General features: G+C 42.6%; 1 protein-coding gene across 3 annotated transcripts in view; it reads right to left on the bottom strand.

Moving 5' to 3' along the window:
• Positions 1–14,656, bottom strand: part of MOXD1 (monooxygenase DBH like 1) — a 759,590-nt gene that overhangs the window by 398,835 nt on the left and 346,099 nt on the right. For all 3 annotated transcript variants that reach the window (XM_069235166.1, XM_069235165.1, XM_069235167.1), the window contains exons 3-4: positions 3,582–3,749; positions 2,471–2,554 (exon numbers count right to left, since the gene is read on the bottom strand). In XM_069235166.1, coding sequence (XP_069091267.1) covers positions 2,471–2,554; positions 3,582–3,749 — 252 coding nt within the window. The remainder of the gene's footprint in view (positions 1–2,470; positions 2,555–3,581; positions 3,750–14,656) is intronic.

Genomic DNA, 14,656 nt, shown 5'->3' on the forward strand with positions numbered 1-14,656 from the left:
GATTACGCCCAGGAAGAGGAACTGAATCAACACTCATAGCAATCTCGGATGATCTTACAAACACAGACGACCGCAATGTAGTTGCTGCACTACTTCTCTTGGACCTCTCCGCTGCATTTGATACAGTTGACCATGACACCCTAATTCAAAGACTCCACGAAGCCTGCATACAAGGGACTGCTCTCGACTGGCATGGCATGGCTCCTGGGTGGGTTGTTATACTAGATATCTATGAACCCCTGCTCTCATCTTATCACACTTATCTACCCACCATCATATGTCATGTCTCTATCAATCTATCCTCCATTCCCACTCTGACTCATCCCAAATCCATTCTACTACTTTCATCTCCTAAATAACTCTGCCTAAGCTCTTCCTTCCGCTTCCACATCTAACTCACCAAACCTCACTCTGCTACCATGACCTCCCAAACAACCCTACTAAATTCTCCCCATTTATCTCACCCTGCTACTATTATCTCCCTAACTCTTCCACAGACTCTTCCCTCCTCCATCCCCCTTTACTCATCCCAATCCTTTGGGATGAGTAAATGAGGGATATACTCCCAATTAACACTTCTGGATTTCTTTTCCTCATCCACTCCTCCACCCCTCCATTACTCCAGTCAATCTAACTAACAAACTCTCATATCCGCGGCTCAAATTAACTCATAATAATACTAAACCTGTAATCATATTTCCCGACACTAATCCATCACTAATTCTTGTTGGGTTCCGAAGTAGCGTGCTACTCGCCTAAAAGCGTTTCGACGCCTCGTCAATCAATCAAAGAGACTTATAGAGCGCGCTACTCACCCGTGAGGGTCTCAAGGCCCTGGGGGAGGGGGAGAAAAGAGGGGGGGAGATCACTGTTTGAAAAGCCAGGTCTTAAGGTTCTTCCTGAAGAGTAGGAGGTCCTGGGTCTTGCGGAGGTGGGTGGGGAGGGAGTTCCAGGCCCTGGGGGCTAGGTAGGAGAAAGATCTGCCTCCGGTGGTGGTGTGTTTGATGCGAGGAACAGTGGCGAGAGAGAGGTCGGCGGAGCGGAGGTGGCGTGTGGGAGTGAGGAAGGTCACTCTTTCGTTAAGGTAGGTTGGGCCGGTGTTGTGGAGCGATTTGTGTGCGTGGATGAGGATCTTAAAGGTGATCCTTTTGTCTATGGGGAGCCAGTGGAGGGATTTGAGGTGTGGTGAGATGTGTTCATGTCGGGGGAGGTCGAGGATGAGTCGTGCTGCTGAGTTCTGGATTCGCTGTAGTTTGAGCTTGAGTTTTAGTGTGGTGCCGGCGTAGAGGGCGTTGCCGTAGTCAAGCCTGCTGCTGATGAGTGCGTGGGTGACTGTCTTTCTAGTCTCTGTGGGGATCCACTTGAATGTTTTTTTCAGTGTGCGGAGAGTGTTGAAACATGAGGAGGTGAGGGCGTTGATTTGTTGGGTCATCGAGAGGGAGGAGTCCAGGATGATGCCGAGGTTGCGTGCGTGGTTTGCGGGGGGTGGGTGCGGTGCCTAGCGTGGTAGGCCACCACGAGGGGTCCCAAGTGTTTTTGTGTGGGCCAAAGATGATTATTTCGGTTTTGTTGGAGTTGAGTTTAAGGTGGTTGGCTGTCATCCAGGCAGCGGTGTCAAGGAGTGCAGTGTGTAGGTTGGATTTGGCGGTGTTGGGGTTGCAGTGAGGGAGAAGATGAGAGGATGGTGATGCCGTGGGGTTTGAGGATGTTGGCTAGTGGGGTCATGTAGATGTTAAAGAGTGTGGGGCTGAGGGAGGAGCCTTGTGGGACTCCGCAGGTGATTTTGGTGGCGGAGGATTGGAAGGGTGGGAGACGGACTTTTTGGGTTCTGTCGGTAAGGAAGGAGGTGAGCCAGTCCAGGGCTTTGTGGCTGATCCCGGCGTCGTGAAGACGCATGCGGAGTGTGTGGTGGGAGACAGTGTCAAAGGCTGCGGAGAGGTCCAGGAGTATGAGTGCTACCGTCTCGCCGATGTTGACTCTGGATCTGATTTCGTCGGTGCATGTGATGATAGCGGTTTCTGTGCTGTGGTAGGGGTAGTAAGTGCTATATAAATACTATTACAATACAATACAATACAATACAATGCTTCCTTAGTACTACAGCAAGGAATCAACCCCCAACTCACATTGAAATGCATGCTACACAAGTTGTCTTGTTTCTACGTTTAATTGTGTTTGGCTGTGCAAGAGAGCAAAAAGTAACAGCGAGACCATTATTTTATTGGAAAGGATATAGTTTAAATATATGCTGTTGGGTGTCTTTTTTCCTCCTGCCTTGCAAATAACAAGGCAGTTAGCTTTAGTTTTACAACATTCATGTCATGGCTTGTTTATCAGGCACTACTGCTTGAATCCATAGAGAAGTAGCTGATTTACTGCTTCATGACAATCAGTTCATATACGGCTTTTGTAGACTGCATTTGTAGACCTCACAACTGTAATAAACTGCTTTAAGCACTCTGTCCCATACCTTTACAACATGATGCTTTTTGTTCAGAGCAGGCATCTTGAACATCTGACACCAATATGTAGTGTCCTTATATGGGATAGGTACCTGTCTTGAAGGAAATAAAAAGGCACAATTAAAATATTTGGTGGATAAGAAGGATTAGAAGACAGATCAAATTTTACCTGCAACATAAGTATTGTAATGGGTTTCAATACTTGTTTTGCTAATCAGTGCTTATTTTGTAAAAAAATTAAGAAATGCAGGTACCCAAAATGTTTCTTAGAAGCTTGCCACCGGGACTGCTGAATGCACCATTAGTGATTATCACTGATGCACAGTCTAGATTCTATCTCACCCCAAACTTCTTTTCGCTTTATCTCACCCTTGCAAGTTTTTTTTTTTAGCTCTGCTCCCTCGCTTTGTCACTATTTTCCTAGCTTTCGCTTACATCTCCTACATTTTGTGCCTTTCTCCATCTTTCTTTGGGCCAAAGTCTAGTGGTGAAAATCAGGTTTTGCTCCCCACACATAAATGCAGGTGACTATCACCTGCCACCATAAACCGAGCACCGGCTAAAGCCTGGTTGTAGGAAACATGGGCATTGTTTGCTGTTTGAGACGAAGACATAATTGAGTATGGTGAGGATCGTTCTTTTCAGCTACATGTAAAACAGAAGAATTTTCAGTAATTTATGAATGTAACCCAAAAGGCAAAACACACTGACTTTAGAGAAAACGTTCCTTCCAAAACTGTGTACAATTAAGTTCAACAGGTTTTTTGATAACGCCAAATAAATACTGGACAAAAAAACTATTAGGTACAAAAGTAGTTAATAATCATTAAACAAAATAATTGGTTTGCAGGTCAAACGCCTATAGTACTATTTTATCCCAACTAACAGGTTGAAGTCTTATCAGATATTGAGAGATCTGAAGCTGAGTCACGATTTGTTGCAGAAGAAAAATAACAAAATTCTCAAAACTAGATAGTTGAGATGGGTCTGTGGTACAGCAAATAGTAAAACATTTTTACCTCTTCTTCAAGTTCTTACAACGTGTGGAAATGAGGCAAATTCAGTAAGCAGAACCAGAAAGACCTTGCAATACATGAATTCGGACAAATTGTTACTTACGTCAGTATTTGTAAGGTTAAAATAAGGCATGTCTGGCGAAACATGATTTGTATTCTGTGCGTTTAACAAACGGAGACTCTTTCGCCCACGATTTGATCCATGATATTTTGCACCTTCTGCACCAACGTCATCTGAGTGATAGGCCCAAATCACTCTAACTGTGCTCTCCTTTGAAAAAATATATAGCCATTAGAATTATAAAGTAAACCACTGCAATACTCCATTATTGAATTCAGTTTTAACACAATGCCATCTAAGAATAAGTTTGTCAAAATTGATAGAACTTTATTCAGCTGCAGAAAAATATTTCTTTATGTTCCAAAGAGTTCTTTAAGGGAATTTCTAAACCTGGAGATCTTTCAAGTTGCAAAGATGAATAATACGTTCGTAGTTAATCTTCACTTTCCTTTAGAAAAACTTGAGTGCAGAATTGTTTTTACCACGTATAGTTCCTGGGTATTTACATTCATTCTTGAAAAATGTAATTTTTAGAATTAGTTATAATATAGCAATGTCGAATTGTTTAGGCAGCTCAACCATATTTATCTTTTTCTTTGGAACATAATGTAGGATGTTTTTGTTAATGGCTTACCACAGCTGGCTTCTTACCACTGAAAGCGTTTGAAGGAAAATGGGCAGTTCAGAGTCATAATCTTTACTGTGTGAATACTTTCATGTGGTACACACGATTTAAACCATGCTGCAGTCATTTGACTGGCTCTTGCACAACCTACGAGATTTTTTTTAAATCCATTATGTGCTACACTTAATATAACAAGAAGGGAGAAAGTTATCAAATTGATTTGATTTCTTCCAAATTAGCATCCCTATTGCAATCTACTTTCACTTTTAAGAGTTTTCTATAAATATTTTAGAGGTTCTTTATATTGCTGAATTATATTAAATTATTAACTGATTTCATTTTATGTTGACATCAGTGAATGTCTAAATCAATTGTAATGAACTTGGGACTTGGATTTTAAGTTTCCTTATGCATTTGGCTTAGAAAATGAAACATAAAAACTGATATTACATCAATAGCATAGAAAATAAATGCAAAATATAATTCTGGGAAAAGGGCAAAAGGCTGCTTTCCGATTTTTTTGCTGCAAAATGGGAAGATTTTGAATAAAATGTACAAAGCATATTTTCTATCTATGCAACACATTTATAATGTGGTCTAAAATCTAGGTTTTAAAATCAAATGATAACATTAGAATAACATTTTGGTTTTAGGTGTAGGAAGCTAGCTATCTAGGCAGTGTGCCAATGTTAGTGCACACTATGCAGATCGTACAGATAACCCTTGCTGGTAGATAGGGGATGAAAATAATAACCCTACATGCTCTCTTTTGTGGTAGTGTGAGTAAGCAGTTTAGGCTTATCAGAGGACAGTTAAGCATTTGTTGAACACACACAGAGTCAATAAATGACACACACACTCAAAAAAAAGCTTGAGACCAATTTTGAAAAATAACATTTTTTGACACCAAGAACTGCGGTATTGGGTAAGTACTTTTTAAGTTAGCAGTTTTGAAGAATACAGAGAATACACTTGTATTGACTCTAATACGGTAATGTTATCCTATGGGAAAAGGCACATATAATGCACACGGGCACTGAGCAACGACTTAAAGGACTGTTGTTCTGCAGTTAAGGTAAGGTGGGTGCAAGGTCCAAAGCAGCACCAACAGGTCACCACGGTCGGCTCTAGGGCATCCATGTACAGAGGTGATTTTCAGCATCTGTGCCCTATTGTTATCCTATGAGAAAGAAAAAATACTGTATATGGGTACTTGGCAATGTCTTACAGGATTGGTCTTCTGGAGTTAAGGTAAGTATGGGGCAAGGTCTAAGGCAGCACCAACAGGTCACCTTAGAAGGCACTGGGGCGTCTGGGTGCACAGGTGCTTTCCAGCATTGGGTCTCCTGCTATAATCCTATGGGGAAGAAGCAGATATCAGAGCTAAGAGAAGCAACAGGAGCTGTTATAAATTTGGAGGAGGCAGAAAATCAAATGGTCGTGAAGTATTTAAGTGAGTTTGGCTCAAGTCAAATGTATCAGGATTATAAAGATTGCCAGCCCCGAAGATTACAAAAATGCCAAGGATGGGGTGGGGGGCAGGAGATAATAATTGCTTCTGACAACCTCAAAGAGTTTGGGAGCCGGAAACCAGGTTGGAATAGCATTTGGTTATGGAACGTACACAGAATAGAGTCATTGCTGCAGGATGCAGATGCATGGTCCTTCTTTCAGGAATATGATATAATATGATATAATCCTGCTACAAGAAACATAGAGCTGAGGGCCAATATTGGTGGCAAGTTATGTGGAGCTGCAGATACCAGCAAAGAGATACTCAAAATATGGCCATTTAAAAGGGGGGGGACTGTCAACACTTCTATCCACAGCATTCAAATGGGATAAAGGCATATTTGACACTGGGATAAACTGGATCCAGGCAACTAATCTTACCCCTGATGGGAACTGCAGCAATCAAAAATATCTAATGCTCATGAATGTCTATATTCATCCAAATAAAGCATGCAGAGGGGGAAAAGTGGACATTTTAGGCAGAATAATTAAGGCCCTACAGAGACAGTATCATGAGGCCATTTTCATAGTCTCTGGTGATTTTAATCTAAATCTGGCTAATATCAGAGGGGAAAGCACAAAGAATTAGGCCACAAGCAAACACTGGAAGTGTTTGGAGAACTAACTAATGGTGCTAAACGGAAATAGCAAGGAAGATATTCCAGCCACAATGTTTGTAAGCAGCAGAACTTGCTCAACCATCGATTATACATTGATAAACAACTCTGCGAAGCCCCTGGTGCACAACTTCCAAATCAAATGTAGAATCGAGAGTGACCATTTTCCCCAAATTATGAAACTAGAATGCAGATTCAATCGGCTGCAAAACTCGAGTTGCTTCATTACACCCCATTCATGTTTAATCTTAAAAGAATAAAATGGAATCAGCAAGGGATAGTGGTCATAATGGAAGAAGTGTACCGCAGGGTAGGGCCCTTGACTGCGAGAAAAGTCTAGTGGGCACACAAGATAAGGAGCTTGTTCTTAAAAGAGACTGCAACGAGATATGGGCCAGGTTAATTCTCTTTTTATTAGCAAAATTCTTGGTTATGACAAGGACAAAAATCCAGCTCAATGTTTATAATAAAAAGAGGGGCCAAGAACAGCATGATTGATTTAATAGGGTTCTGCGTACTCGAAAACCCTAATTGTTTGAGAAACTAGAAAGCTGACAAACGAGGCTATGCGGGAGCAGGCAACAGATAAATGAACCCTACAGGTCCTGAAAAACAAGTACTGCAAAGATTGTCAGAGAGAAAAAAGATTTCAGGAAAACTGATGGTCCAAGTTACTTTGGGCAAGTAAAAAAAAAAAAACAGCGAGACCTTCTGGGAACTGGTGCACAAGCTAGCGGCTGGCACGTGCAGCTGCCATAAAATTGGAATTGATTAAAGATCCTGGGAGACCCACATCCACAAATTGTTCAGACCATTAAAAGGTGAAAAGAAGCCAGACCAAACAATAGCCCAGCTACATAAGGACAAAGTGTGTCCAGGAAAAGAGGTCACTCAATGGCTTCAAAAGGAGGGCAAGATCACTGCCACCCCGGAGCCAGCACACAATGATCAAGTTGTGGTGCCAGAACAATTAAGTAGCCTGATCAAGAAAATGAAATCCGATGGGCTGCTGGTCCAAATGGCCTCCCAAATGCCATTTCAAAGGAGATCCAGCATGTTGGGTGCACTATTTTGTACCACTTTTTAATGCCATCTTTTGTACCCAACAGATCCCAGAATGGTGGTGAGGCAGCATAATTCACACAACTATAAATGTGGAAATCCAGCTCTGCCTTCAAATTATAGGCTCATCGCCCTAATTGACGTGGAGGCAAAATTATGCATCCTGTTTAGTCCAGCATCTCCAAACCTGGGTGAACGAAAACAATTTAATCCCAAATTTCCAAACAGGGTTCAGAGTAGTTATGGGAATTACAACAAACTTAACAGTGTTCACTCTCATCGTAGAAAAGGCCATACATAGGAAAACAAGCCTTTATGCCTGTTTTATAGACCTCAAGTCTGCCTTCGATCGGGTTCCCAGGGGATGTCTCTGGTCCAAATTGGAGTAATGTGGAATTCCAAACATTCTCCTGAGGGCAATAATACTCTTATATACCTACACCTGGGTCCAAGTAAAAATAGGAGATGGTACTACACTAACAAAAAGGATATATACCAAGACCTGCTTGAAACAGGGGTGCGCCCTGGCCCGGAGTCTGTTTAATTTATATTTGGCAGATTTAGCGGTCGTGTTCTCACAGCTGAAAAGTCATCCCCTGGTTTTAGGCTCAGGGAGAAAGTTGGGTGTCTACAATATGCCAATGACATCTTGCTTTTGAGTTAGACACCAATAAGACTACAAAGGAGCATGACAGCCCTAAAAAGCTTACTGGATCATCAAGGTCTAGAAATAAACCTGTCCATAACAAAATTAATGTGACTGTATAGCTGTAAAAATAGGTTCTTCACTTGGTTTCTGGAAGGAAATAAATGGAAATGGTTTTGACATACAAATACCTAGAAGTACATTTGGAACCCCAAATGACAAGGAAGCATCATCTGCTTGCAATTCAGGCAAAAGCACATTCTCTGACGTATAGCTTCAAACTGCTCAAGATTAAATTAGAGTGTCCCAACCTGAACCAGCTTCTCAAAGTCATGTCAGCCCATTTGCTCCCTGCTGTATCTAATGGTGAAGAATTCATGTGGGGCTGGGAGATTTCTTCATTAAACATAGATCAAACCAAAGTATACAAGGCCATCTTCAACATTCCAAAAAGGAGTCCACGGCCCAGGATCGGCATGAGTTGGCCTAAAAAACAGCTTTGTAGATTGCAAGGGAGGATTTCTCAAAGTTTGTTGGAGGTGACAGGATGCAGAGAATGGTTCTATAAATACCTCTTGCTGGCAAGAAGTGAAGGCCCAACAAATTAGTAACAGAAAATGAACCTGGGTAAATTACCTAAATCAGGTATTCTAAGTCCTGAGCATGGAAGACGCCTGGAAATCTAGCATGGGAAAATCTGCTTTTAGCAAATCTGTAAACACTTCTGTTCATATTTTATCATTTATTACAGATAAGGATTTTGGCTTAAATGAGGAATGCCTGGACCGTTCTTGGGTCATACTTGACATTGTCCCCCAAGGATATGTATTAAAACATTTTTCTGCTCGTACAAAATACTAGTTTATCTTATTTTGTCCAGGGTTCTTTGACACCAAAGATGCATGCCCCCCTCGGAAAAAAAAGTTAACACATCAAAGCTATTAATTATGTGGTTACAACCAAGAGCCTCGATTGCACAGATTTTGCACTTGTCCAGTTTTGAGGGCAGAAAGAAGAAGGTTATAAAAACATTACTTCCCACTTCATAATGTTCGCTCCTGTAGATAGGCATAATTAGCTGGCTAAATGATGAGTCAATTCTATATTGCTGCAAGGTAGTAAAGTTTTTTAATTTGTTCTTAAAGGAGTTGACTGGGTAACAGATTGAGAGGGAGCATTCAGAAAGAACTGGTCCCAGGCCGGACACTGATTCCAGCATCTTTTCTCCGCACACTGGGATTAACAGGCTTTGGTTCAAGACCTTTGTACCTGATACCTGTCATGATTGATGCAGCAAATTACTTTAAGCATTAAGGTCTTCATCCCTTTTTATGCTTTTTATAATTTTGTATTGTAAGGGTTTTATATGAAACATATATAACAGCCTGGATTGAAAAAAAAACCTAACAGATATTCTTTACATTTTAAAGTTTACTAACTTTTTGTGGCAATTGCCTTTGGTCCTTTAACACTGCTTTCTTTGAGATCTACATGTTCTAATATCAATTTTACTGTTCAATAACAGTGTAATGATTTTAATTAACTTTGCAATTTTTTCAATAAACTTGAAACTTGCATATGGGTAGTTAGCAGTGACTTAAGGGACTGTCCTTCAGGACTTAAGGTAAGTATGAAGCAAGGTACAAGGCAGAACCAATAGGTCACCTTAGTCGGCAATGGGGCAACTGGGTGCAGAGGTACTTTTCTGTGTCAGGTGCCCCGTTAAGGTCAGTGGGGAATGGTCCAGTTAGAAAGGTGCTGCAAGGTAGGGACTGAGTACTCAGTCCGGGGTAACCCACAAGAAGGCTCAGGTCTTGAGCATCTTGGGCCCTCAGGGACACCATCGATCCACTTGAACTTGGGCTGGGGGGCTTGTGTGCAGTGGGGCTTTGTCCGGCAGGGGGCGTGCTGCTGAAGATTGTCGGTTTTACAGTTGCCTGTGAAAACAGGTTGCCGGCATGGACAGAGGAGCCATTCCGGACAAACCCGAAGGGAGGCCCAGCTCTTGATATTCTCAGGACCCCATGGGCACCGTTGGTCCACTTCTCCTCTGGCTGTGGGGCTCAGGTGCGGTGGTGCTTTTAGGTGTCAGGTTAGTGGTTAAGAGGCTCTCTCGGTTCCTGCTTTTCCTGCAGGCTGTGGTACAGGCAGGGACTGGGGGGCAAGTTTGGCTAAACCCAATGGGGGGCTCAGCTCTTCAGTGTCTCTGGGTGCTAGGGACACCTTCATTTCTTCTGGACTCGGGGTGCGGGACTCAGGTGCAGAGGTCTTTGGTCTGGCAGGTCGCAGTAGTCAGAGGCACTTGGTTTTTGATGCCTGCAAGATGCAGGAAGTCCTCCCAGACTTCCCAGGTTGCAAGATGATTCATCACAATTGTTGGGAGCAGCAGACAGGCTGGTACGGTTGGCACCAAGTTAGTTGCAGGTCCTCAGTTCTTTCTTCCTCAGCTCTTCTTTGTCCTTCTTCTTTTGGAGTCAGTCGAACCTGAATTTCTGGTGTCAGGGCACCACCTGATTACTAAATTTATTGGTGTTAAGGGGAGTGAAGGGTAGTAGACAATGGGCTACTTACCCTTGGTGTCACCACACCCCGTATATGGCCACTTCCTGTGGAAGTCGATATACCTTATCCCACAGTTCCTAATTCTGCCATCACCAAGATGGGGGATGTTCTTAGAGTGAGGCACATCAGACGGCTCACCTTAGGGGTGTGACTTGCGTGGTAGTGCACCATGCCTCCTTGCATATCTAATTTCCTGCATGTCCTGGTGCTAAATGGGCCTCAGGGCAAGGGTGGCATTACCCACGTCTGGGGAAACTGGGGTTTGCATAATAATGGTGGCAGGGACCTTGAAGTCCCTTGCCTTGGTATGCTAAATTACTAGCCATCCTGCTGGGATAGTTGTGAACACCTTCTTCAGGAGAAGGCTGTGTTTCTGGCCTCCAAGAACGAGGGCTCTCACTTGCAGGGGGTTGGAAACCTGTCTGTGGTGGCAGGCTGGACTGTACCAGTTAGTCAGCACACTAAGAGACTAGTAGGTTTCAGGGGGTACCTCTAAGGTACCCTTTGGGTGTATGCATTAATAAATCCATCACTGGAATCAGTGTTGGTTTATTAATACGAGGTGTTTGTACCAAACACCATATGTTAAAGTTAAGTCATTAGGAAGCTAGGAAGCTTGTTTTGACCAGTGCCCAGTACATACCTTAAGATGGCTTCCCTGCTCACTTGTGATATCGTGCAGTGGCACTAGACATTACAGAGGCATATCTTCTCATGCAGATAAGTCCTCACATGTGCAACAAGGCACCCTGACTTGGGCTTCAAGGCCTGCTTTAGAGGTCACTTTCATATAGCCCAGGCAGTGTCTTTGGCATGGCACAATGGAGTGCTCCATGTCATGTTTTCAAACATGGTTTGCATCATGTCGCGCAGCCTGTGATGGCAGTCTGTGCATAATTTTGTGTGTAGGTCCCTTTGGGATGCATAAAAAATGCTTCAGCCCTTAGGGACCCTCTAGGAACCAGGGGTAACATTTACTAGGGATTTACAGGGGTACTAACGTTAATGCCAGTTTGGTTACAATTAGACTTTTCTTGCTTTAGGGAATAGAGCACTGTCACTGAGGTCTGAGGCAAAACCCAGTATCTAGTAGTTCTAAAGGGGCAAAAATTGATGGGTCATCTGCCAAGAAGTCTAGTTTCCTACATTAGGTATAACATGTATGGGCGCTCATCATATAAATATTTTCTGAAGAAGAGAAGTCATCACTATATGTGTTTTTATTTTACTTTATTTTATTTTTAATATCAGTTCGCTCAAATCACATAAACAATCAAATTAAATAGTGTGTATCATTCAAGAGCACTATCAGACATTTTTATGAAACAAGTCAATAAAATAGCATCATCTGAATTTAGAATTTTGGCATATTTGAAAACAAAATTTACATTAATAATGTACAGATCACTAAAGCACTTACGACCTAATGTATAGAGATTGCATTTGCAAAAAGTGGTCGTAAATTGTGCACCAACTTTATGGAAATGGAATCTGATTTTGCAAACTGGCCTATGGTCCAAAAGATCGGTTCGTAAAATAACAAATCAAAACAGGTCGCTGAATGACCTGTCTAATTAATATTCATTAGGCAGGTCAGAATTAGCAGTCCCCTGTGATTGGCTGCAATCACATGAATGATTGTCTACAACAGACAGCAGACTACCATCCCTGTGATTGCATTTTATAACTGAATACTTTTTTAAAGCAAACTATGGCCCTCATTATAACCTGCTATAGTGGCGATAGTACCGCCAACAGGCTGGCGGTACTAGTCACCTTATTTTGACTGCGGCGATTCCGCCTCAGTAGCACTGCCGGGACCGGCGGTATACCGGCATGGCGGTCCCGGCGGTTGTAATCCGCCAGGGCAGCACTGCAAGCAGCGCTGCCCTGGGGATTTCGACTCCCCTTGCCGCCAGCCTGTTCATGGCGGTAAGCTGGCTGTAAGGGGACTCGGGGTGCCCCTGGGGGCCACTGCCCATGCACTTGGCATGGGCAGTGCAGGGGCCCCCAGACATAGTCCCATCGCGCATTTCACTGCCCAAATTTCGGGCAGTGAAATGCGCAACGGGCGCTACTGCACCCCCTGCACATCAGCATAGCCGCCAGCTCTATTACGAGCTGGCAGCAATGTTGATGTGACTTTTCTGCTGGGCCAGCGGGGGGTAACACTGTTACCATCTGCTGGCCCAGCAGAAAAGTCAAAATAGGGAGCCAGACATACCGCCAGCAATCGCGATATTCTGGCGTCCACAGCCTCAGCGGTCTTTAGGAAAGACCGCCGAGGTTGTAATGGGGGTCTATGTTCCTTAAAGTTTCCATTTCCGAATACTTCAGTAGGAGCAGGTAGTGGTCCAGGATAGCACTGCCTGCTCCACCCAAGGTCGACACTCTGATTCCCAAAGTGAAGGGATTCCAAGGGCACCCTCCTCCAATGCAGATTAGTTATTACCTTGTTTGGGGAGTCTGTAACTGATCAATGGTTTGTGACTAAAATTCCAGCTGCAAACCACTTAGGCATATGTTATTAAATAGCAATTGAAGCCCCTTTCCTAATTGTGATTTGGTATGATTCGTGGAACCCTTTTTATGAATCAGAAAATGATTGTAAAATGGCTTTTTTACTTTAATAAAAGGGGATTTGCAGTTGTAAAACCAGTGATTCTATGAATCCCAGTGTTTTCAGTCATAAAAGAATTTGAACATCTGGCTCTTTTACCTCAGGTGTGAGATTTTGTGCTAATGACCTATTAAATGTTTAGATTAATCAATTTCTATTTTACATAGTTTACTTATGTTGTTTGGTGGAGATATTCCCTTCCAAGCACCTTGAACTTCCAGAATCGAAATTTGGGGATACCTAATGCACATAATCCTTCCACATTTCTGGGGGCAGTTTAGTAGTTTACATCAGGTTGTGTTTACCTTTATGTAAATGCAAATAGTCATTCTGTATCCTATTATTTCTTACTTAGTATCCTTAAGTCAGCCTTGCTTTGGAGTTGATGGATACAATCATACAATACCCTTTTACAGTTCAGAAAACTTATAGCAGGGTTATAGAACAGAGTATAATGATCAAGTACGAGTGGTCATAGAAGCAATGATAGTCACTGGAAGGGCCCTCTTTGGACAATAGGGAATTCCCAATGTGCATAATAACTGAAATTATCGGGGCCAGTTCTGCTAATAGTGAATTTCCATGCAAAGGTTGGACCTAAAGCAGGGGGACATGGCTGGGTAGCGGAAGATGGCCACATTTTAGAAACATTTTGCATTGCCTACGATAAACTAAGGAAGAAATGGATCCGACCCATCTGCAGGAACGTTGGAATCAGGAATTACAATGAAGCTGCCAGATTTTTGAGATCCAGCTCGATACCATATGTTGTTTTTGGTCTAAGCCGGTTCTTAATAGCAATTTCATTCATCAGAGACAAGGCGGGCCTGAGGTTGTAGGCGCTCTAACTCAGGCAAAACTCCCAAAGTCAACCTATGGGTCCTGAAATCGATAACTGGGAGTCACCCTCTGCAATTCAATGGCCTTGGGACCTATAATCGGCCAAGGATATATCTAGCTCAGGGGACACTGTCTATGCCCGGGAGGACCGTAGCTACTGGGAGGTTGATTAAGTTACCTAGAATGGTCATTGTCACCTATGAAAACTTGTTCCTGGATTCTGATATTTATTTATTTTTTATCCCAAAAAATCTCCTCCTAGTTAGGCAAACAAGTGCCTGATGGCACGGGAGGTAAATTTTATTGGTTTTACAAATGAAATACTGTAATCGATTTTTACCTACTGTTTTTAAGATCAATATCAGATAACTTGCTTCTAGTAGATAAGTGAATATTTGTTGCTGCTAGAACAATGTGCCTTTTTGCATCACTCGATCGTATATGACCTCTAAGCAATATAGGCACGTAAGAAAGAAAGGAACCGTTGGGCCCTAGGGATTGTTAATCACTTTCTAAAAATTAGTCAAATAACCCCTCACGTGATGATGGTATCTATATTGCTAAGATTGTAGAGGCAACTTGAACCTACTGGAGGCAAATAATCATTCAAAAGCATATATCCTACTTTCATAA

This window comes from Pleurodeles waltl, chromosome 5 (assembly GCF_031143425.1).
Source record: "Pleurodeles waltl isolate 20211129_DDA chromosome 5, aPleWal1.hap1.20221129, whole genome shotgun sequence".
Lineage (NCBI taxonomy): Eukaryota > Metazoa > Chordata > Amphibia > Caudata > Salamandridae > Pleurodeles > Pleurodeles waltl.